Source organism: Lynx rufus, unplaced genomic scaffold (genome assembly GCF_022079265.1).
Source record: "Lynx rufus isolate CCGP_SWC_20201006 ecotype Redwood Valley unplaced genomic scaffold, mLynRuf1.p SCAF_2, whole genome shotgun sequence".
Taxonomy (NCBI): domain Eukaryota; kingdom Metazoa; phylum Chordata; class Mammalia; order Carnivora; family Felidae; genus Lynx; species Lynx rufus.
Window position 1 is genome coordinate 194,875,532 of NW_025814834.1, and position 24,200 is coordinate 194,899,731.

Consider the following 24,200-nt stretch of genomic DNA (forward strand, 5'->3'; position numbering starts at 1 on the left):
TTATAGCAGCTTTAACAAACTAAAGAAAAATAATAGTTTAAGATTGCTACTGCTTATATACACATTGCACAAATGGCAAATGTTAAGTTCAGAGCAGGAGTGGGCAGACACTCTCATAGAAACTTCATATATATATATACGTATATATATATATATATATATATACACACACACACACACACACACACATATATATACATACATATACATGTGTGTGTATATATATAATAATTTTGTTTAAGAAAGCAATATCAAGAGTTGAGGACTTAGAATTGTGTATGAGACCAGAGACAGGAGTAGGGTGTGCAAAATAAAAATAAAACTCTAGTTTGCCATGCTTCATATCCAAATGAACCAGATACGTGAACATCTGAATGTCACTGGTAGCATCAGGAAAAAAAAATGTAGGTGATGAAGGCGAGGGAGGTAGAGAGAAATCAAAGTGGTGGTGGGAGGATGATAAAAGGGAAAGAAAGTTTCCCGATGGAATGAACTATAAAATACACACACAGACACATATATATCTACTGTCAGTGTAGATCCAGATATATATGCATATGAAGTATACATGTATATATTTAAAATATACACAGATACCTTTCACAAGAATACACGAATGCACATTAATTTTTTTGCACACATAATTGTGAACAATCACTTTGATTATTCATGTAAGGTGTGTGTGTTTTTTTTTTAAACCGTCATTTACTTTTTCTGTACTTTTTTTGCAAAGATAGTTGTGCTGCCAAGCAACTTGAGGTAAAGGCATTAAAAGGGTTAGACTACAAGAAAGTGAAAACAAAACAATGGCGATACTTCCTAAGGAGACCGCACAAAAAAGCAGTTGGCTGGTTTCATATTGCATAATGGTGCTGTGTTCCTTGATGAAGTAAACAATCTTCCTTATATTAACATAAAAATCAGACCCTGGTCCCCACACAGTGTTGGTTGCTGTATGGCTGGAGGCATTCCCACTCAACTGACTCCACTGGAAACATACGCTCTATGTCGATGCATCTTTTCAATTCTTCCTCTCAGAGAATATTCTTGGACTTTTTAAGCAAAGTACATTGTGCGTAAGGTATCTTGGTGAATCTGTACAGCCTTGGCAAGAGCTTGTGGATCTCGTCCATTGCTCTGTCCTGAAACATGACTTCCTTCAGCACTGTAAGAGAAGTGGCAATGAACACAAAAACAAACCCTATTCTGATGTAGTAATTTTAGAAAATATTACTCATAGAAAATTTCAAAACTATTTATATTAAAAAAAGAGAGGCTGGCATTATGAACATTTCTATCACCCAGATTCAATGATTATTAACCCAAGGCCAATTTTGTTTTACTTCTCTCACCTCCCCAGGATTGTTTAGAAGCAAATCTCAGACATCCCATCATTTTGTCTATTAGCAATGATCTCTCCCTTGAATTAACCTGGTAAAGCAACTAAATCACTATACCATTCTAATACTAATAAGCCTAAAGTGCACATTTTAACGGATCCCTTATCTTGGGTAGTCAGTTCTGCCTATTGTTCCTTTTCATATGGACCACTGAGTCCTCTAACAGCTTGTGGCAGAGAGGCACATACATGGAAACACTTAAAAGAAATTTTGCAAGAAAAGCCTAACATGCTGACCCATACTTGGTTTTGGGTGAGAATCTGTATTTGTTGTGCTTTTATACTACCTGTCATGTTCTTTGTCCACGAGATGGTATCTGGCTCTGAACGCTACCAGGTGAGCATAATACGCTGGTGCAGGTATAGAAACAGATCGTGTACAGCGCACGTAAGTGTGGCAGAGCTGGTAAGTCAGCAGCTGAAGTTCATCTGCAGTAAAGCAGTTATCGTCCCATAAAACATGATAGTGTGAAGGACGGCTGGTACCCTGTAGAGAAGGCAGTGGATGTTCTGTTGGTTTTTAAACATTTAAATAAATGCTCATCACAGACCAAGTTATATTAAAAAACCAGCTTTGCACATTAGTAAAATAAAACATACTTTACTTAATTGATTCTGGGTACATAGCCAAACGAAATGAAAGCAGAGACTCAAACAGATATCTGCACACCCTTGTTCAAAGTAGTAATATCCACAATAGCCTACAGGCAGAAGCTACTCAAGTATCCAATGATGGGAGAATGGATAGAAGGTGGTATATATATACAATGGACTATTATTCAGGCTTATAAAGAAAAGTCTAGGGGCCCCTGGGTGGCTTGGTCGGTTAAGCGTCCGACTTCGGCTCAGGTCATGATCTCACGGTCCATGAGTTCGAGCCCCGCGTCAGGCTCTGTGTTGACAGAGCCTGTTTCGGATTCTGTGTCTCCCTCTCTCTCTGCTCCTCCCCTGTTCATGCTCTGTCTCTGTCTCAAAAAAATAAATAAACGTTAAAAAAAAATTAAAAAAAAAAAAAGTCTAACACATGGATGAACCTTGAGGACACATGCTAAATGAAATAAACCAGTCATAAAAGGACAAATACTGTATGATCCATTCATATGAGGTAACTGGAGAAGTCAAATTCAGAGAGACAGAAAGTACAGTGGTGGCTGCCAGTGGCCAGGGGTGTGGTGGGGAAGGGGAATGGGGAGTTAAGTGTTTGATGGGTATAGAGTGTCAAGGAAGATGAAAAAGTTCTGGAGATAGATGGTCTTATGGCTGCACACAATGTGAACGTACTTAATGTGACAGACTGTACACTTAGAAGTAGTTAAAATGGTAAGTTGTATGTTGTATAATTTTACTATAATAAAAAAACCCAGAACATTTAGTTGAGTTCCTCTGTAACAGTTACTATGTTAGATACTGCAGATTCAAAGAAAAACAAAGTCAAAGGTTTCCTTTCTTTTGGAAAACATAATTTAGTAGAGGAGTTAATGGCATCTATAATTTAAAAGAAACTAACAAAAGCTATAGTACTACTGGCACTTAGTCCTGTATGAGAATACCAAAGGAAGTAATTATAGGGCTAAGCCATGGTTCTTCACCAAGGGGAAGGGGAGAGAGGGAGATTTTGTCATTTTTGGGCAGCCAGTGTGAGAAGACGCTAGAAAGAGTCAACAGCCTTACCAAAAGCACAGGGGGAATGGCTAATAGACCTGTGTGAGCAGAGTATGGTGCACAAGGGAAAAAAGATGAAGTCTGAAAATAAGGTTTGGAATCAGATTCAATGACATGCCTCAGAATTTGGACTTCTACCTGTAGGCAGCAGGGAAAGTACTGCATGTTGGGTTTTTTGGTTGTTTTTTAAACAAGAGAGACTTTAGTTGGGATGAGACTGGGGTTTTATTAAAGTAATAGCAATAACATGGAGCCTGGATTAGGAATAGGAAGACTGGAGCACCTGGGTGGCTCAGTCGGTTAAGCATCCGACTCTAGATCAGGTCATGATCTCATGGTTCGTGAATTTTAGCCCTGCGTTGGGCTCTGTTCTGACTGCTCAGAGCCTGGAACCTGCCTTGGATTCTATGTCTCCCTCTTTCTCTGCTCCTCCCCTGTTCACGCTCTCTCCCCCTCAAAAATAAATAAACATTAAAAAAAAAAAAAAAAGAAACAGGAAGAGACTGAAAGCAAGGGGGAACATCCAGGAGGCTGCTGCATTAGTTTGAGCACATGATGATGAAGATCTGAACTAAGGAAATGGCAGTAGCAAGAGAGAAAAGGAGAAAGATGAGTTAATACTTTAACAAGTAATTTGAGCATCATTTGTTAGATACTGCATAAGATTCTGGGGATAAAATTCAAATTACCAAATCTTAGCTCCTCCAAATTATAGGCTTATAATGCATTTATATTGTACATTCACACATTCAGTATTTACTGAACACTCACTATATGCCATGTCCCGTATTGAATGCCAGGCGCACAGTAATGCATGAAGAGGAGACATGGATGTGAGCTCTGAATGATAACAGAGGGCTTGTGAGATTGGGGGGAAGAGCATCTCAGGCACAGGGAAGAGACAGAGTAAAAACCCTAAATACATGTGACTCATTCAGTTCTATCACTGTTCTTGTCTCCATCACCATCATCTTTTGCCTGGATTATGTTAAGACTCCTAGTTGATGTCCCCTACACAACTCTTATTCCCCAGGAGAATCTGTTTTCAGTAAGAGTGAATTAAAACACACACATACACACACCATATACCTAACGATGTTCATGTCCAGCTTAAAGCCTCTTAATGGCTTTCCAATGCACTTTGACTAAAATCCAGGTGCTCATCCCTGCCTGACAAGGCCTGTATAATTCAGCCCCGGCTTGTCTCTCTAACCTACCCCCATGTTGCGGTCACAGCCTCCATTTGATTCCTTCAATGGATAACGTTTTTCTACCAAAGAGCCTGTATGTGCCTCTGGCAGGAATTTTCTTCCCCCTTCTTGGCTTAACTCCCACTTATTCCTCTTGATTTTACCTTCAATGTCATTTCTCAAATGTGATCTCCCAACCTAAATCAGTTCCCCACTAAAATCTCTCTTCCTAGCTTTACTTTTCTTTTATTATGCTTATCCCAACTTATAAATATGGATTTGTGAGATTACTTACTTAATAGGTCTCCCCCCCCCCCCCCAACAACCTATAAAAGTAAGGGACTGTATTTATTTGTTCTCTCTGTATACCTAGCATCAACACCTATCTTCTAGGAGGCAGACACAATAAATATCTGTTGACTGAATGAATGAGTAGTCTCTGCCTTTTGGGACTTCACAGACTAGTGTAAGGGGGAGAGAAACAGAAGCATGGTTACAATGCTGTCTAATGAATACAATAAAGAGGTATGCATAGGGTGCTCAGGCAGTGCAGAGGAGGGGCATTTGTCTTGGGGAAGGATATAAGAAAGGCTCTGGGAGGAGCTGATCCTCAAGATGAATCTTAAGGGATGAACAGGACTAAATTAGGGAAGGAGTAATTAAGGTAAGGGAGAGACATGGTCAGGAGAGTTATGAGAACTCTGTTTAGAATGGCTGTTTAGAATGGCTGTAGTCCTGTTGTGTTTCTGTGTGTTTGTGTATGTGAAAGGGAGGAGATATAGAGAGGAGGAGAAAAAGAAAGGAAAGGAGGAAGGAAGAGTAGGAGAAAAAAAGCAAAACAGACTGAGGTGTAGCAGAAGTGAAGGGAGCAGGATGCAGACATCAGGAATTGAGTATGTATGCTGTCCTAAGAAAATGAGACTTTACCTTCAATGGATATGTTAGCACGAAATAGATGAATGATAGGGTCTTATGTTTTAATTAATGAGGGAGAACAGATTAAATGGGGGCACTTAGGATCATTTTGCAATTGTACAGGAAAAGTAATAATGAGAGCTGAATCAAGCAGGGGAAGTGAGGATGAGAAGGGTCTGAGAGTGAGATGGTAAATTCTACAGGGTTGAGGGGTGGATTTGAGAAGGGTGGCAGGTGAGAGGGTGTAGTCAAAAACAACCTCAAGGTCTGGAAAAAGTTCTCTCTGTAAAGAGATTTCAAAGTCACAAATATTTAAACTTAAAAATTTAAACTAAATGAAGAACAAATGGAAAGGCAAGATGAAAAGAGAAAAATGTGTATGGAAATCAAATGGTGGATGGTTTCAACGAGTGAGTGACAACAGTATTGAATGTTGCAGAGTTCAAGAAGCAGCAGTGGAAGGCTGCTATAAATTGAAGAGGATACAGCCAATTATAGTCTCTTCTGTTAATATAAACATTTTACAGAAATATAAATACACAGAGGAAAGCACATGGACCATAAGTGTATAGGATGAGGAATGTTCACAAATACCCATGAAACCAGTACCCAAATCAAGAAGTTGAACATTAACTGCAACCAAGAAGTCCCTTTGTGCCCTTTTGTGGTCACCATCCTATCTACTCTGCCTTCAGTAACTGGACTTTTAACATTATAGGTGACATTAAAGATTGTATCTGCTTTTGAACTTTATAATAAATCACATCACTGGATCACAGTCATGTGCCCTTCGGGTATGACTTCCTTGGCTTGACACTGTGTTTGTGAAATCCATCCATATTGTTGCAGCATTCTCTTTGTTGTAGAATATTCTGTTGTATAAATATACATTATTTATTTCTCCAATCTACTGATTGTGGGCATTTGAATTGTTTGTAGTTTTTGACTATGACCAGTGCTACTCTAAGCATTAACGTACTATCTTTTGGTGAACATAGATATGCATTTTCTGTTGGGTATCTTGGAGATCCTGGGTCACAGAGTATGCATATATTTAACTTTAGTAGATGACGACAAGACAGTTTTGAAAAATGTTCATGTTAATTTATACTCACACTGGCAAAATGTAAAGTTTCAGTTGTTCTATATCCTTAATATCATTTGTCTCTTTAAATTTCAGGTGAATGTCTTTAGGCTATTGTTTTAAGAATAGTTTAGTTACAAATGGAAGAAATATACGAGAGAATAACTTGAAGGGAAATACAGGACCAAGGAACTGTAGTTTAGGATGGGGAAGTGTCAGCTAAGGGGTTGAGGTCAGAAGCTTGGAAATGACTGAAGGTACAAAAAGAAGGATAACTGGTGAACTGAGACCAACTCGAGTCAGGCGAGAGCAAATTCGAACACTGCACACTGAACCTTTCCTCCTGTGAGAAAGGGGAGAAGAAAGCAGGCGTGACTGACAGTATAGTTTCTTACTGAGGTAAAAGGAAGGGGTCATGTTCTGAGTGTCAGGGCAAGAGACCAAGGTTAGGGCCCCTTGGAAAATGGTATTAAGAGCTAACAAAAGAGGAGTTCAAGGATTGTTAAGCAATAGTGAAGGAGATCTTTGAAGTTGTGGTGATTTATATCAGGAAATTATAATTTAGGACACTGTCTGCTGTGATTCCTCAACAGGGAGCATTTATCTTTTTAGGAGAACTCCCTGTGGAGGCTCAGAGGGGTCCCAGGCTCCCTTCAGTTAACACATTTCTAATAGTATGTCAGGTGGGTTTTTTTTCCCCCCTGCTGTCCTGGAATTGCAACTAGGGTCTGAAGGAGAGGACTAAAGGTGTTAGGCACCCCACAGTCTAAAGAATTACCAATCTTTGGAGCCAGCCACCTCTCCTCAAGGGCTCACTGAGAGAAGCCAGCTTAGGACAGGTCTTACCATCAATTCCCTGGTGCTGGCCTCTTCTCACCTAATCCCCATCCTCCCAGTAGAGGAAAAGAATGATTATAGGTTTTGTGAAAACATGGAATTGCAGTTGTGAGGAAAGGTACACTCTCTCTCATGAAAATATAATAAGAGGGACTCCAGGAGAATCCATTATAAAGATAACCTGTTGGAAAGGGAGACTTTTATCTCATGCCCCAGCTGGACACTTCCCGAACTCAGAGCCCACAGGCCCACTCTGCCATCTCCACAGGGCTGGAATGGTAAGAATTACTATAAACAGTTTTAGGAGCCTAAAGGACTGAAAGTGAGCATAAGTGCAGGAGCTCCTAAATACTAGCAGACTGGCAGCAATACGAGATGAGTTAGAGTACCTGAAGGAGGAGGAGAAAGAGGTATCTCAGAATCAGACCATGGTCCCCTCCTCTATTCAAAGTTACCAGGACCAAAGCTCTAGCCTGATCTGGGCAGGTAAAGGGCGGAACAGAGTAGTAGCAAGCTTTGATGTGATTTGTAAATTTAAGTTTTAAAGATGAGTGTGAATTTTACCTCAAAATAAAATGCAGAAGGGAGAAAATAATACCAACAAGACCAATAAAAAGCATTAAATGTTATGGAATTTGGCCAAAATGTTGAAGGGTCTGTTAATCACTGATAAAGTTAAAAACAATGACACAAAAAAATAATCTCTTATACTGGTTAGAAATGATTGGGTTTTTAATTTTAGCTGGTAAAAAAACAAGACTCCAACAACAACAACAAAACAAAACCCAAGACTCCTGTTTTTATCTCTGAGAAGTTTGAAAATTCTAATAAAGCTGAGAAGATGTGTAAAAAACCATCCTCAGTCCTTGTGAAATGTTCCTGGTTATTTACTGACTAAAGTTTCAATTTAGTGTTCAAAAGGAAAACTGGTCCCTAAAATTGCTGGTTAAACACAGTATGGAAGTACCTCTGCCTTTAAGATTCATAATGACCATTTGCCTATCAGTAGCATACAAAAAATCTAGAGTAAAAAATTCTGTTTAACCAGCATTTCCAGAATTCATCTGAACGAAAAATCTTTTTTTCTTTTCTATAATATTTATTGAAAAGTCACAGCAGTAGTGTTCCATGGGATACATGGACAGAAACACTCGTTTAAAAAATATGTGCTCCAGAGGCGCCTGGGTGGCGCAGTCGGTTGGGCGTCCGACTTCAGCCAGGTCACGATCTCGCGGTCCGTGGGTTCGAGCCCTGCGTCAGGCTCTGGGCTGATGGCTCAGAGTCTGGAGCCTGTTTCCGATTCTGTGTCTCCCTCTCTCTCTGCCCCTCCCCCGTTCATGCTCTGTCTCTCTGTGTCCCCAAAAAATAAATAAACGTTGAAAAAATATGTGCTCCAATTTTACAGATTTTATCTCTGGAAGGTACTTTTAACTTTGTTTTGCTAAATGACTGTTACCACCCACAGTGGAAATGTTTGACATTGATTCACTAACTGTGAAATGGAACAGATATAAGAACACAGATAAATGAGTGGGATAATAATTTTAAAGTTGTAAGAGTGGAACAAGGGGTTAGTGTATGTGGGACATACAAGACTTTGAGATACAGCTGTTCAGCATAGAACATCTTCCTGAAATTTGTTTTAATCAATGGCAAGTAACCTAAAATAGTTTGGTGCTACATTCTGTCAGACATCCTAGGAACAGAGGTTCACTCTGTCATTGAAAAGTTCGAGAAACACTGAATTAAGCTTATGTTCAGGGCACCTGGGTAGCTTAGTTGGTTAAGGGTCAGACTTTGGCTCAGGTCATGAACTCACAGTTTGTGAGTTCAAGCCCCACATCGGGCTCCATGCTTACAACTTGTTTTTTTTTTTTCAACGTTTATTTATTTTTGGGACAGAGAGAGACAGAGCATGAACGGGGGAGGGGCAGAGAGAGAGGGAGACACACAAATCGGAAACAGGCTCCAGGCTCTGAGCCATCAGCCCAGAGCCTGACGCGGGGCTCGAACTCACGGACCGCGAGATCTTGACCTGGCTGAAGTCGGACGCTTAACCGACTGCGCCACCCAGGCGCCCCCATGCTTACAACTTGGAGCCAGCTTGGGACTCTTCCTCTCCCCCACTCTCTACCCTTCTCCTACTCAAGCTTGTACTCTCTCTCTCTCTCTCTCTCTCTCAACATACCTAACTAAATAAATAAGAGGATTCATTTAAAATAAATAAAGCTTATGTTCTACTAAGTAATAAAGCTAACAAATAATGTGATCTTATGAAAAAAGTAAGACTCTTTTAATTTTTTTTTAATGTTTATTTTTTGAGAGAGAGAGAGAGAAAGAGAGAGAGGGAGAGGGAGACAGAGAGTGAGTGGGTGAGGGGCAGAGAGAGAGGGAAACACAGAATCCAAAGCAGGCTCCAGGTTCCAAGCTGTCAGCACAGAGTCTGACAAGGGGCTCGAACCCATGAACTGTGAGATCATGACCTGAGTGAAGTCAGGCACTTAAACGACTGAGCCACCGAGGTGCCCCGGAAAGAGTAAGACTCTAAAATTATTTCACTGAAACTTAAAGCTACAAATTGATAAACTCTTTCACATGCTCAATATCTGCCAGTAAATGCCAGAGTTCTCTATGAAGTATTATTATCAAAAAGAAGCAAATGTCAAAGGAAGAATCAAGTATTTTAAAATTTTTGAAGTTTTAGGTTAAATTGAGGACCTAGTTTGGGAGATTTATTCTGTTAAACTACTTACATTCTGGTATTTTAGTAGAAATAAGCCCCTCTCCCCAAGGTAAGAAAGGGAAAGAAATTTATTTACTGAAAGTTTCATCTAATTTCATGTGGAAACAATTTAGAGTGTAGAAAACAGTGTTTCTTTCAATTAAAAAAATACACATAACAGGGCGCCTGGGTGGGTCAGTCGGTTGAGTGTCTGACTTCGGCTCAGGTCATGATCTCGCTGGGTTTGTGAGTTCGGGCCCCGTGTCGGGCTCTGTGCTGACAGCTCAGAGCCTGGAGTCTCCTTCAGATTCTATGTCTCCTCCTCTCTCTGCCCTTCCCATGCTCGTGCTCTGTCTCTCTCTCTCAATAATAAATAAACGTTAAAAAAGATTAAAACAAAACAAAACACATAAGAATGGAAATTCCTGAATTAGAACATTTTGCTGAAAGTGTAGGCTTACCTGTATTCCAGCATGGCTACAGAGGTAAAAATCAAACTCATATGGGTGTGTAATGTCTGTATCAACTGTTGTTCCAGCTGGGATATTGCCACTTCTTCCAACCTAGATTTGTTCGGCCAAAGTTTAAACAAATGAGACAAAGGTAAAGAATGTATCTAAAAGCACTTTTAAAAATGTATAAATATATCAGCTGATCCTGTGTTTCACTACCTTTAACTTGAAATACTACTTGAGCAGGCATTAACCGGAAACCTTATTCTAGTCCTGGTTCCTATTCTTACATAGTGCTGAAAGTGAGAGCTGATAAACAACAAAGAGTTACTAGTGTCTATTGGTGCTTAACTAGCAGGTGATCCCAATATGGGTGGAACACGTAAAATTTTTCTTAAAATTACTTTAGGGGTGTCTGGGTGGCTCAGTCAGGTTAAGTCTCCAAGTCTTGGTTTCAGCTCTGGTCATGATCTCATCGTTTGGGAGTTCGAGCCCCATCAAGCTCTATACTGACCTTGTGGACCCTGCTTGGGATTCTCTCCCTTTTTTCCCCCTCCCCCAAAAGAAATAAAAATAAAAATAAAAACAAATCTGCTATACACGTTCCAATTTATGGTACCTGTGAACAACAGGCACTCTTGAATGTGTAATTTATGAAAACTAGCATTTTCCTTGGAAACACTGTATTTTTAGAGAGCAAGAATGCTGACAACACACAACAGTAGTAACCATTTGTTAACTATGTGCCAGGCACTTAACGTATACTATTTCTAATCCTAATAATCCTGCAAGTCAGGTGTTATTCCCTCCTGTTTGGGAAACCTAGGCTCAGGAATATGAAATAATTTGCTGTACAGCACACAATAAAGGGCTGAACTGGTAGTGAAATATGGAACTGATTGCAAAGGTCCTATTCCTTTTATTTCATACTAGCAGTTTTAACATCTTGTAAGGAAGCCAACACCATGATGGCGATGGTGTGAATGTGACTGAAATGGTTCAAAATTTCTGATAAGGAAAGGCTTATTTTTTAAAGTTTATTTGTTTATTTTTGCAAGGAGCCGAGAGAGACAGATTCTGATGCAGGCTCCGGACTCTGAGCTGTCAGCACAGAGCCTGACATGGGGCTTGAACCCATAAACTATAAGATCATGACCTGAGCTGAAGATGGACGTTCAGCCAACTGAGCTACCCAGGCGCCCCAAAAGGTTCCTAATAAAACACTTCAAAATGCATATGTATACTCACCTCTACCTCTGTATCTCTAACACATTTAAAATCAGTAATTCTAAGTCTAGGTTTATAAGGTTAGCAAATTAGAAACTATTTTACTGACTCAGACATTCTTTCTGCATGTGAGGGACCACTATCAGGTAGTGGCATGAGTTATATATAGCTATGTAGCTATACAGCTATGTAGCTTAGCCTTCACTAAGCACAAAACAAAGAAAACAGTTCATACTAAGCACAAAACAAAGAAAACAGTTCATAATCAACTAAATTATGCCTATTCTTAATACACAAATCAAATTAACACGTATAAAAAGGTTTACTTTACTTACAGAGACAGCAGAATGGGTTCATATCACAGCTTCACCGGTTTCTAGTTGTTCTATCTAGGGCATGGTATTTTAACTACCTCTCATCTATTATTAGTAATAGTATTTAGAACAAAGGTGAAAGAGAAGCTGACAAATGAAGGACTAACATGACTAAACATCAGATGCTAGTAATCATTAAATCTAACTTAGGTTTTCCTAATCTTGCTTCTGAAGAAACATTTGGTTTTTCAGGCACAAAAAAAAATTACATAGAAATTTGGGGTCAAAGGCCTTTAACAACTGGAGGCCACAATAAAAAACTAACACTACTGCCATCAGAGAGGTTAACAGTGATTATAAGCATTCTGGAGCCAGAGTGCCTGATTTGAGTCCTAGGTCTACCAACAACTAGGCTTGTAAACCTTGTTCTTTAACCTCATATGCCCCAGTTTCCTTCTGTGGAAAATGATAATAAATACCTCATAGTGTTGTGATGATTAAATGAGTTAAATTTATTACAAATACCTATAACAAATACCTAGTCTGCTATGATTATTTCCTTTTCTCTATTATTTTTCTTTTTTCTTTTCCTCTATTATTACCACAATCACCACCACTCTACAACTAGCCAACCTTTATTGTGTGCTTAGCATGTATGTGCCAAGCACTGTTTTAGGTATATTACATATTTTTATTTATTTAATCCTTTTAACAATCCAAATAAGGAAGAAATTAATATCACCCAAACCTTGCTGGGATGGAAACAGGCACAGAGACGTTAAGTTACTTGCCCAAAGTTACATGGAGAGTGTAACCAAAGACAAAATATATACCAAACCTAGCATACACTTCTCAGTCTTTTCTGTTGAACCCTTTCCCCAAGGAGACACTAACACTTGCAATTCTCAAATTTCTCTGCTCCACAGTTTGAAGGATGGGAATGGAGCAATGGAAATGACAGCAAGACTGTTACTTGCCTATGCTTCATGCAGACAAGAATACAGATTTCCCTAGGTATTTACACCTCCTCCTCTTTCTAATTATAAAATACATAGTCATACTACAAAACATAAAAATGAATTCTGTGAGGGGGTGCCTGGCTGGCTTAGTTGGTAGAGCATGAAATTCTTAATCTAGGGGTAGTGAGTTCAAGACCTACATTGGGTATAGAAATTACTTAAAAATAAAATCTTGCGGTGCCTCAGTGGTTCAGTCATTAAGTGTCCTATTCTTGATTTCAGCTCAGGTCATGATCTTGTGCTTCTTGAAATCGAGCCCTGCATTAAGCTCTGCAGAGCCTGCTTGGGATTCTCTCTCTCCCTCTCTCCCCGCTCCTTCACCGCTTGCACGTGTGTGTGTTCTCTCTCTAAATATATAAATAAACATTTAAAAAAAAAAAAAAGAGGGGCGCCTGGATGGCTCAGTCAGTTGGGCGGCCAACTACAGCTCAGGTCATGATCCCACGGTCTTTGAGTTCCAGCTCTGCATCGGGCTCTTTGCTGACAGCTCAGAGCCTGGAGCCTGCTTCTGATTCTGTGTCTCCCTCTCTCTCTGCCCCTTCCCTGCTTGCTGTCTCTTTCTCTCAAAAATAATAAACATCAAAAGAACAAAAAAAAAAAAAAAAAGAGAGAGAGACATTCTGGGGTGCCTGGGAAGCTCAGTCGGTTAAGTGTCTGACTCTTGGTTTCGGCTCAAGTCACGATCTCCCGGTTTGTGAGACTAAGCCCCTGTCTAGCTCCATGCTGACAGTGCAGAGCCTGCTTGGGATTCTCTCTCTCTCTCTCTCTCTCTCTCTCTGCTCCTCCCCAGTGGTGCACGCTCTCTCTCTCTCTCAAAATAAATAAACATTAAAAAAAAAATAGACATTAAAAAAACAAAATCTCAAAAAAACTTCTGTGAATTTTAAAGGAAGCATTATTTAAAAGTTGGTTTACATGAATTTCCACTAATCACTCTAGAAAGTCCCTAGGTGTTTTTTTAAAAATATCTATCTATCTATCTATCTATCTATCTATCTATCTATCTACCTACCTACCTACCTACCTACCTATCTAGTTAGAGCACGCACAAGCAGGGGAGGGGCAGAGAGGGAGAGACAGAATTCAAAGCAGGCTCCAGGCTCCAAGCTGTCAGCACAGAGCCCCATCCCGATGTGGGGCTCAAATCCACGAACTGTGAGATCATGACCTGAGCCGAAGTTGATGCTTAACCAACTGAGCCACCCAGGTGCCCCAAGTCCCTAGCTTTTAAAAAAACTAATTCTTACAAGATTATTTTAAAAAATGAATGTACCTTATTCCCTCTGAACATTTAAGACACATAGGAATAGAAAGAATAAGTTTAAAACTATGAGCTTCAGGACACTTGGGTGGCTCAGTCAGTTAAGAGTCTGACTCTTGATTTTGGCTCAAGTCATGACCTCTGGTCACTGAGATTCAGCCCTGCTTAAGATTCTCTCTCTCCCTCTTTTTCTGCCCCTCCCCTGCTCTCTCTCTCTCAAAAAAAAGTAATAATAAATAAAATTTAAAAAATGCTTCTCCCAGGGGCACCTGGGTGGCTCAGTTGATTAAGCATCCAATTTTGGCTCAGGTCATGATCTCATGGTCCATGAGTTCAAGCCCTGTGTCAGGCTCTGTGCTAACAGCTCAGAGCCTGGAGTCTGCTTCAGATTCTGTGTCTCCCCTCTCTCTGCCCCTCCCTAGCTCATGCTGTCTCTTGGTCTCTCTCTCTCAAAAAAAAAAAAAACCAAAAAAAAAACAAAAAAAAAAAAACAAAAAAAAAACATTAAAAAAAAAAAAAAAAAGATTCTCCCATCCTTAAAAAAAAAAAAACAAAACAAAGAATTTCTTCACAATAACAAAAAGCATTAACAGGATTTTGAATACTTGGAGAATAGAACTTGGTTAACAGAAATTCTAGAAAATTAAAAGCAACAACCTATTTGGATGCTTTTATACTCATAATCTGCTAGTATATATTGGGACCTCTGCTTGGCAGAGAGCCTCTGTTAAGTGTTCTATGAGCTCTGTTAAGAGCTATCTGAGGTAAGTTTGTCTTATAGCATTACAACAGATGTAAAATTACCCTTTCTGTCCTATCAGCACAAAACAATCGAGTGTGATGTCTCTTCTGAACTACAATGTAGGTTATTCCAGGTTGATAGTCTTTTTCCAAACTGATGCAGGCTTCTCGAATTGCTAGTAGTTCATAATATAATACCTAGAGGAGATGAAATGGAAACATTTGATATAGTCAGTTGTTCTCTTATATATGCTTCAAACTAAGATCATAATTTAGTTTCAGGACTTCTTAATCTTATCACCTTACAGTTAAATACACTTCTTTATTCCATTTAAACTATTATCGGAGAATGATGTTAGCAATCAAGGCTTACACATCCATAGTAAGCTTTTTAGAAGGGAAAATCTAAGGAACCATCAAATTTTGACTTTTGAGAATTTTCAACCTAATTAAGGCTTCTAACTTTAGAACTAGATACCATATTATAAACCCAGTATCTGATTTAACCACAGAATGATGAGATCCCAGGCAACCAACCTGCCTAAACTGTCCCTCTGAAACACCATCCCGATAAAAGATGATACGAGTAGGTTTGAACCGAGTTGACTTATAAAATTGAATGAGAAGTTCTCGAACCATGGAAGCCAAGTCCTGGATGATCTCCTGTCGGGGTCTCTGAACTCTTACTGTGGCACAGTATCTGCTTGGGTGGGCATCCATACTACCTACAACCTAGGTTGGAAAAAGGAAAGAAAAATAGAAATTAAGACAATCAAAGCTCCATGATTATGAGTTTTACAATAAAAAAAACTGAAAATAAGCACATGGATTTCATTTAAATTTGTAATTTACTATATAACATTATTACTGTTCATTTTCAAAGTAATAAAAAATTGATAATTCCCAGTGAAGAAGAGAATAAAAGATCCAGTACAGGGTCAAAAACTATTTTCTGGGGTACTTGGCTGACTCAGTTGGTAGAATGTATATGACTCTTTTTTTTTTTTTTTTAATTTTTTTTTTTAACGTTTATTTATTTTTGAGACAGAGAGAGACAGAGCATGAACAGGGGAGGGGCAGAGAGAGAGGGAGACACAATCGGAAACAGGCTCCAGGCTCTGAGCCATCAGCCCAGAGCCCGATGCGGGGCTCGAACTCACGGACCGTGAGATCGTGACCTGAGCTGAAGTCGGAGGCTTAACCGACTGAGCCACCCAGGCGCCCCTGTATATGACTCTTGATCTCAAGGTTGTGAGTTTGAACCCCACATTGGGTACAGAGATTACTTAAAAATAAAATCTTCAAAAACAAAACTATTTTCCTATGAGTAGGTTGAACTTTACATTAAAAAAAAAAATCAGGGCGCTCAGTTGGTTGAGCGTCCAACTTCAGCTAGGGTCATGATCTCAAGATTCATGAGTTTGAGCTCCATATCACGCTGTGTGCTGACAGCTCAGAAACTGGAGTCTGTTTCAGATTCTGTGTCCCTCTCTTGTTCTGCCCCTCCCTCACTCATGCTCTGTCTCTCTCTGAAGAATAAATAAAATATTAAAAAAATTTAAAAAATATGTTTTTAGTTTTATTTATTTATTAAAATTTTTTTAATGTTTGTTTATTTTTGAAGGAGAGAGAGAGAGAGACAGAGTGTCAGGGATGGGGGTGGGGCAGAAGGGAGGGAGACACAGAATCCGAAGCAGGCTCCAGGCTCTGAGCTGTCAGCACAGAGCCCGATGCAGGGCTCGAACTCACAAACCATGAGATCATGACCCGAGCTGAAGTCGGTCGCTCAACTGACTGAGCCACCCAGGTGCCCCTGTTTTTAGTTTTAAACTCTACACCCAAAGTGGGGCTCAAACTCATGACACTGAGATCAAGATTAGCATGCTCAGGGGCCCTGGGTGGCTCAGTCAGTTAAGTGTCCAACTTTGGCTCAGGTCATGATCTTGCAGTTCATGAGTTTGAGCCCCACATCCGGCTCCTCACTGACAGTGTGGAGCCTGCTTGGGATTCTCTCCCTCTACCCTCCTCCCTTTCACTCCCCCATTTGCCCATGCACATGCACTCTCTCTCTCAAAATAAATAAATAAATTTAAAAAAGAAAAAAAAGAGGCACATGCTCTACTGACTGAGCCAACCATGCACCCCTGCACTTTACATTTAACAAGATTCTAATTTATAGATGTTGTTGGTATATATAAAGATTAGTAAGGGAAGAGAGACAAAAAGACATTCTTAAAGAGAAGAAGAGAAAGGAGGTAAGTAATAAAGAAGACCCATTCAAACGCTTCATTTTTCTTTATATCTTTTACTCACAGACCTATGAAGCATAATCTCTGGAACTCAAATATTTAAAAAAAAATGTTTATTTTGAGAGAAAGCATGCATGAGCGGGGGAGGGGCGGGGGGGGGGAAGAGGGAGAGAGAGAGAGAGAGAAAGAAAGAGAGAGAATTATAAGCAGGCTCCGTGCTGCTAGCGCAGGGCTCAAACCCGTGAATCATGAGATCACGACCTAAGCCAAAATCAAGAGTCAGACGCTTAACTGACTGAGCCACCCAGGTGCCCCTGGAACCCAAATATTTTTTAAATGTCTACACATCATTCTAATCAGAGCTGAGTCTGAGAACCAGCTGGTCACTCTGCCTCCAGCTTCTCTTTCTTCCAGTGTAGGATCTATATCAAAGCCATATTTCTAAAATGGAACTCTGTAACCCCATGTTCACTGTACATGTAGTCAAGATGTGGAAACAACGTAAGTGTCCATCAATGGATGAAAGCATTAAAAAAATGTAGCATATATAAACAATGGAATATTATATTACTCAGCCATAAATAAATAAGGATGAAATCTTGCCATTTGTGCAAATATGGGTGGACTTTGAAGGCATTATACAAGTCAAAAAAGTCAGAGAGAGAAAGACAAATACCACATGATCTCACTTCTATGTGGAGTAAAGCAAAACATAACAAAATAAAACAAAAGCAACCAAGCTCATAGATGCAGTGACTGGATTGTTAGCTGCTGGAGGCAGGGGGTGGGTGATGGATGAAATGGGGAAGGGGGTTCAAAGATACAAATTTCTAGTTATAAAATAAATTCTGTCATTGAGAGGTACTGTATAGCATGCAGTATGATGATGACTATCATTAATAACACTGTATTGAATATTTGAAAGTTGTTAAGAGAGTAAATCTGAAAAGTTCTCATTACAAGAAAAAATTTTGTAACTATGTATGGTAACAGATGTTAATTAGACTTACTGTATACATCTTTTTACAATATATACATATATCAAATCATTACGTTGCAATTATGGGTCAATTATACTTCAATTAAAAATAATAAAAAATAGTACTTCAAAAGAGCACCTAACTTCCTGTCAGTAATTTAATGCCTTATTACTTGAAACCAAAATATGGAAAATTCTTATGTTTCTCTTCTGTGTTAGGTCAGACTAGAAAATAATCAAGAGTTTTTAAAGAAATGAACTAGAACTTGTCTACTATGTACACAGGATTTTATCCACTTTATCATCTATAGGTTAAAAAAAAAAGAACTCTAGCCATTTCGTTCCTCTTAATGGTATCTCATTACTAACAAGTAAATCTATACCCCTTTGTGTATGGCACAAAAAGCCACACAAAAGCTTACTAGCCTCACATCTGCTATACTGCATTCCAATTTCCTACACTGCTCAACGTTCTCAACACACCAGGTTTTTGTGATCTAAATTTTAATTTATATTGCTATTAAAGTAGTATCTATTATACTATGTGGCATTTATTACTTACATTTGTTTTTCACACTGGTCTTTAAGTTCTTGGGAATAGAAGCCATATAGCAAAAAGAATTAATAAATTCTATTTACAAGACCTCTGATAATAATAAAAGAAAATGGATATTTGGCAGAAATGGATTTAGTAGAAAAGGACAATGACTACCCAGAAGTCCAAAATTTAAGCTAGGCTTAAATTTTCTCGGAAAATGACCCTAAGATAGCAAATTCAAAGTAAGTCTTTTGAATTTTTTTTGAAAAAATAATTTCATCTTCTATAAGCATTTTTATGAATATCGGAAGTGGCTCAATACTACCTCTAGGACATGTAAAATGACAATTCATGCGTAACTATAAGAATAAAAAGCAATAAAATTTACTAACAGATAAAAGCAAGTTTCCTTCACTAATAAAAATAGCTTTGGAATCTTAAGAATTTTAACATTACTATCATTTACATGGACAAATAAAATGTACCAGGTTGTTGTAACTTAAGATTTATGTAAAGTTTATTATAAAGGTAACAGAAAACATATGTAAAACATTTTACAGTTTAATTTGTGAAATTTATCAAGTATGGATAAAATATGTTGACATTTTCAAAATGTTGGTATTTGTTAAAAATCAAGGAATTTCAAGGTGGGTAAAATATTATCTGGCTTTCTGAAGTTTATAAGAACTACACTTAAAAGAACTGACGAAACTTTACAAACATAGAGGTGGGCAGAGACATAAAAGGCAAATGTTGGGTGTCTGGGTGGCTCAGTCAGTTAAGCGACCGACTTCAGCTCAGGTCACGATCTTGCGGTCCGTGAGTTCGAGCCCCATGTTGGGTTCTGTGCTGACCACTCAGGCCCTGGAGCCTGCTTCAGATTCTGTGTCTCCCTCTCTTTATGTCCCTTCCCTTCTGGTGCGCTCTCAAAAATAAATAAACATTAAAAAAAAAAGGAAAATGTTAAAAGTAGGAACGGTAGTATTAAAACAAAGAATTCAGGTGCAAAGTATTAGACTGGACAAAGGTAGAAGAATTTTACATTGAAAAAATGCAAAGACACTACTGAAATACATAAACTCTTTAAATAAAAACTAACTGAAAATATATAATCAATAGAGAGGTCAAATAGGTAAATTAAAGTAGGAAACAAAAGACTTGAATAATACAACTAATAAGCTTGATTTAATAAATATATGTAACTTGTAGCCCCCAAACCAGAGAATAACCTTTTTTTTTTATTTTTATTTATTTTTATTTTTTTTCAACGTTTATTTATTTTTGGGACAGAGAGAGACAGAGCATGAACGGGGGAGGGGCAGAGAGAGAGGGAGACACAGAATCGGAAACAGGCTCCAGGCTCTGAGCCATCAGCCCAGAGCCCGACGCGGGGCTCGAACTCACGGACCGCGAGATCGTGACCTGGCTGAAGTCGGACGCTTAACCGACTGCGCCACCCAGGCGCCCCTAACCTTTTTTTTTTAAATTTTAAAATGTTTATTCATTTTTTGAGAGAGAGGCAGAGAGTAAGCAGGGGAAGGGCAGAGAGAGGGAGACACAGAATTTGAAGCAGGCTCCAGGCTCTGAGCTGTTGGCAGAGCCCAATGTGAGGCTCAAACTCACAAACTGCAAGATCATGACCTGAGCCGAAGTCGGAAGATTAACTGTGCTACCCAGGTGCCCCAAGGGAATGATCATCCTTTTAAAAATATCCAAAGACTATTTGAAAATTCGTTCTAGATATGTATATTTATAAAAATTGGTTTCAAAGAAAAAATGTCATTAAAATTCAAAAAGCTGAAACCAAAATGTTGATCCTCTAAACTTTAGACAAGATAAACCTAATGACACTCACAGCAGCAATAGAAGGCTTCTTCCCATCACCAGCTGGTGGATGAGTGACATCTGCTCCCAAAAAGATCACGGGTTGCTGGAACACAGAAGGTCTTAAACACATTTTTTAAAAGAGTTAGATAATTCATTTTTTCATAATGCATTTATCTGTTCATACTACTGCCACACAAATACAAGTTGCTGACACAGCACAGAGGAGATCTTACACAGACAGCTTCAAAGGCCTGAATTACTGTTTTATTCTCTTCATTCATGAATCCCTAACTCAATGAAGTAGAAGCTATCACAATAGGTCTATCCAATGTCCTATTCAGAGCAATTTTCTGCCTTAAGCATTGGTGCTGGTGGTTGCAAAGGGCAGGCATTCTTCATAAGAGGCATAAAATGATAAACTGCCTCATATTAATCCCAGTTTGTATCAATCTTTCTGTAATCTATTTACATTTAAACTATGTAATCTCTCAAGGAGAAAAAGAATCATTAACCTTTTCACTGAAAAGGATTACAGGAATCTACTACTCCCCTTCCTGTGGCCAAAAGTATAAATACTTAACAGTCATAAAGTAGTTGGTCAGTCATTTTATTTAAAAAACGATATCCTTTATGGGGTGCCTGGGTGGCTCAGTCAGTTAAGCATCTAATTCCTTATCTCGGCTCAGGTCATGATCTCATGGTTCATGAGACAGAGCCCCTCATAACGCTCTGTGCTGACAGTGCAGAGCCTGCTTGGAATTCTCCCTCTCTCTCCTGCTTGTGTTCTCTCTCAAAAAAGATAAACATTAAAGAAAACCAACAATTATATCCTTTAAGATTCAAATGATTGTCTCTTAGTTGGTGGACTTGATAGAATTCTATACCCATCTCATTTATGATTCTCATCTATTTAACAGACAGCATGGAAAAACAAAACAAAAAGGGCTTTTGTGCCAAACACACATGGGTCTATCCTTATTCTAAAGCTTATCTGTGGTGCATTCTAGTCAAGATATTTTTTTAAAGCCTCAGTTGCTTCAACTATTAAAAGGAAACCTGTTGTTCAATTCTCAGTCTCTTGCCCAGCACCTGTTTCTAGGTCATTATGTCATTCTTCCTAAGAGCTCTTAGACATGATAACAATCTGACAGTAACATCTGTTGTCCCACTGAAGGTAGCAGAGGTTGACAAGGCTCACTTAAATGATTCACTTAACTGACATGCCCCACCCAAGACCCTCCATTCTTCCCTTCCCCAGATTAAAGAGGACTATCAAGTAACGAGAAAATTCTTCAAGTTGAGCTCTCCAGTGAGAAATACGTAAAGTTCTCAAATACTTTCTAGCTGGGAAAGAGATTATTTGTATATACTAAATAAAAATGGAGTTGAAAGGGGATTTTTCACAAGGGAATCTCTTAATCTTGCCTTAAATTTTTTTGCTAAAATGTCTACTTATCTCCCATGGCAGGAATTATCAAAAATGTCTCTTACACTGATTTTAGATATAGTGATATATGGAAAAATTAAGATGAAAAGTAATTAACATTTAATTAAGTGATTAGCTTATCTTACCTTTGATGAGGTACAAGAATATTATTGATCCCTCCGAGTTTAACATTTATCTTTAGGCACAAGTTTGAGAGAGTTTGAGGGGATGTTTTTATTACATTCTTGACTTGGACACACTGCGTAGCCATACCCAAAAGTGTATCTCCTACACGTTTCACTTCCGCTATGGAACAAATACAAATACCTCCAGTTAGAAAAAAGGTCAAGCTTCACTGAAAACTAAGCTACTATATTTCCCCCCTTGAAATACATCACTGGATTACAGGACTCTAAAAATTATAACAATACTAAAACAATGCTGTTATAATTTAAAGTATACTGCCTTGAAGATTAGCTTAAATATTTAGTGATAATTTTCCCATTTGTTTTCTTCTTTATGTAAGAAAGTATATTTTTGTCATCATAAAAATAATATAATCATAATAACTGAAAATCCAGAAAGAAAAATATCACACATAATCCCTTGTTAGCATTTTATTGTACTTTCTTCCAGTGATTTTCTCATTTATATTATTTTAATGCAGTTATACTCATAGTATAGTTATAGCATTCAATCTTATTTTGCAACTTTTATTTATTTATTTATTTTTTTTAATTTTTTTTTTTCAACGTTTATTTATTTTTGGGACAGAGAGAGACAGAGCATGAACGGGGGAGGGGTAGAGAGAGAGGGAGACACAGAATCGGAAACAGGCTCCAGGCTCTGAGCCATCAGCCCAGAGCCCGACGCGGGGCTCGAACTCCCGGACCGCGAGATCGTGACCTGGCTGAAGTCGGACGCTTAACCGACTGCGCCACCCAGGCGCCCCCTTATTTTGCAACTTTTAACTTAAAATTAGTCTTTACAGTGTATGGGGCACCTTGGCGGCTTAGTTCGTTAATTAAGTGTATGACTCTTGGTCTTGGCTTGGGTTATGATCTCACGGTTCGTGAGTTCAAGCCTTGAGTCAGGCTCTGTGCTGCCAGAGTCCACTTAGGATTCTCTCTGTCTCTCTTTTTGTACCTGCCCCCCCCCCCCAAACTCTCCCATGTATGTTCCTTCTCTCAAAATAAATAAACATTTAAAAAATAAAATAAAAAGTCTTTACAATGTAAAGAATAAAAGGTCCCTGTAACTTTCCTTCTCTTTGCCATTATGACAACCATAAAGAGTTCAGTATACATACCTTCTTTTTTATAAAACACATAGAAAATGTTTCTTTTCAATGTTTATTTTGAGAGAGAGAAAGAGAGCAGGGCAGAGACAGAGAAGGAGAGAGAATCCAAAGAGGGCCCTGAGCTGTCAGCACAGATCCCGATGCAAGGCTTGAAATCACCAACCATGAGATCATGACCAGAGCCGAAATCAAGGGCCAGATGCTTAACCAACTGAGCCACTCAGGTGCCCCACACATGGACGGAAGGAAGGAAGGAAGGAAGGAAGGAAGGAAGGAAGGAAGGAATAAATAAATAAATAAATTAATTAATTAATTAATTTTAAAAGCAAACCTGCATTCTACTTTGCAAACTGGCATTTTCATTTAATAATGTAGTATATTCTGAATCTTAATATATAAATTGCTATTATTTGTAATAATAACAGTCTGTTTTTATTTATTTTTTTTTTTAATTTTTTTTTTCAACGTTTATTTATTTTTGGGACAGAGAGAGACAGAGCATGAATGGGGGAGGGGCAGAGAGAGAGGGAGACACAGAATCGGAAACAGGCTCCAGGCTCTGAGCCATCAGCCCAGAGCCTGATGTGGGGCTCAAACTCACGGACCGCGAGATCGTGACCTGGCTGAAGTCGGACGCTTAACTGACTGCGCCACCCAGGCGCCCCAACAGTCTGTTTTTAAATGTCATAAAGAATCTAATCAGTCATACACAGATATGTTTATAGCTTGTTCCAGGTTCTCATTATTTCAAACAAAGCTACACAAATAATATCCCTGTACATTTATTTTTGTTTGGTTATGTAACTACAGCTTCAGGATACATTTCTACAAATAGAATTGAGGGGTCAGAGGTATATATATTTAACATTTTTGTAGATACTGATAAATTGCTCTCCAAAAAGGTTTATTCATTCACTCAACAAATATTTAATGTGCACCTAATACATGCTAGTACTGTGTGAGGCTCTAAATACACAATGTCTTTGAAGATGTACAAACGGCTAATAGTCACATTAAAAGATGCTCCACATCACTAATTATTAGGGAAATGCAAATCA

The 24,200-nt window shown here is 38.6% G+C and overlaps 1 protein-coding gene across 1 annotated transcript in view; it reads right to left on the reverse strand.

Annotated features, from left to right (window-relative positions):
• Positions 1 to 218: 218 nt before the first annotated feature.
• Positions 219 to 24,200, reverse strand: part of AGO3 (argonaute RISC catalytic component 3) — a 116,294-nt gene continuing 92,312 nt past the window's right edge. The window contains exons 13-19 of the mRNA XM_047084531.1: positions 21,989 to 22,148; positions 20,445 to 20,535; positions 15,361 to 15,555; positions 14,887 to 15,021; positions 10,271 to 10,372; positions 1,687 to 1,886; positions 219 to 1,165 (exon numbers count right to left, since the gene is read on the reverse strand). Coding sequence (XP_046940487.1) covers positions 1,057 to 1,165; positions 1,687 to 1,886; positions 10,271 to 10,372; positions 14,887 to 15,021; positions 15,361 to 15,555; positions 20,445 to 20,535; positions 21,989 to 22,148 — 992 coding nt within the window. The 3' untranslated portion in view covers positions 219 to 1,056. The remainder of the gene's footprint in view (positions 1,166 to 1,686; positions 1,887 to 10,270; positions 10,373 to 14,886; positions 15,022 to 15,360; positions 15,556 to 20,444; positions 20,536 to 21,988; positions 22,149 to 24,200) is intronic.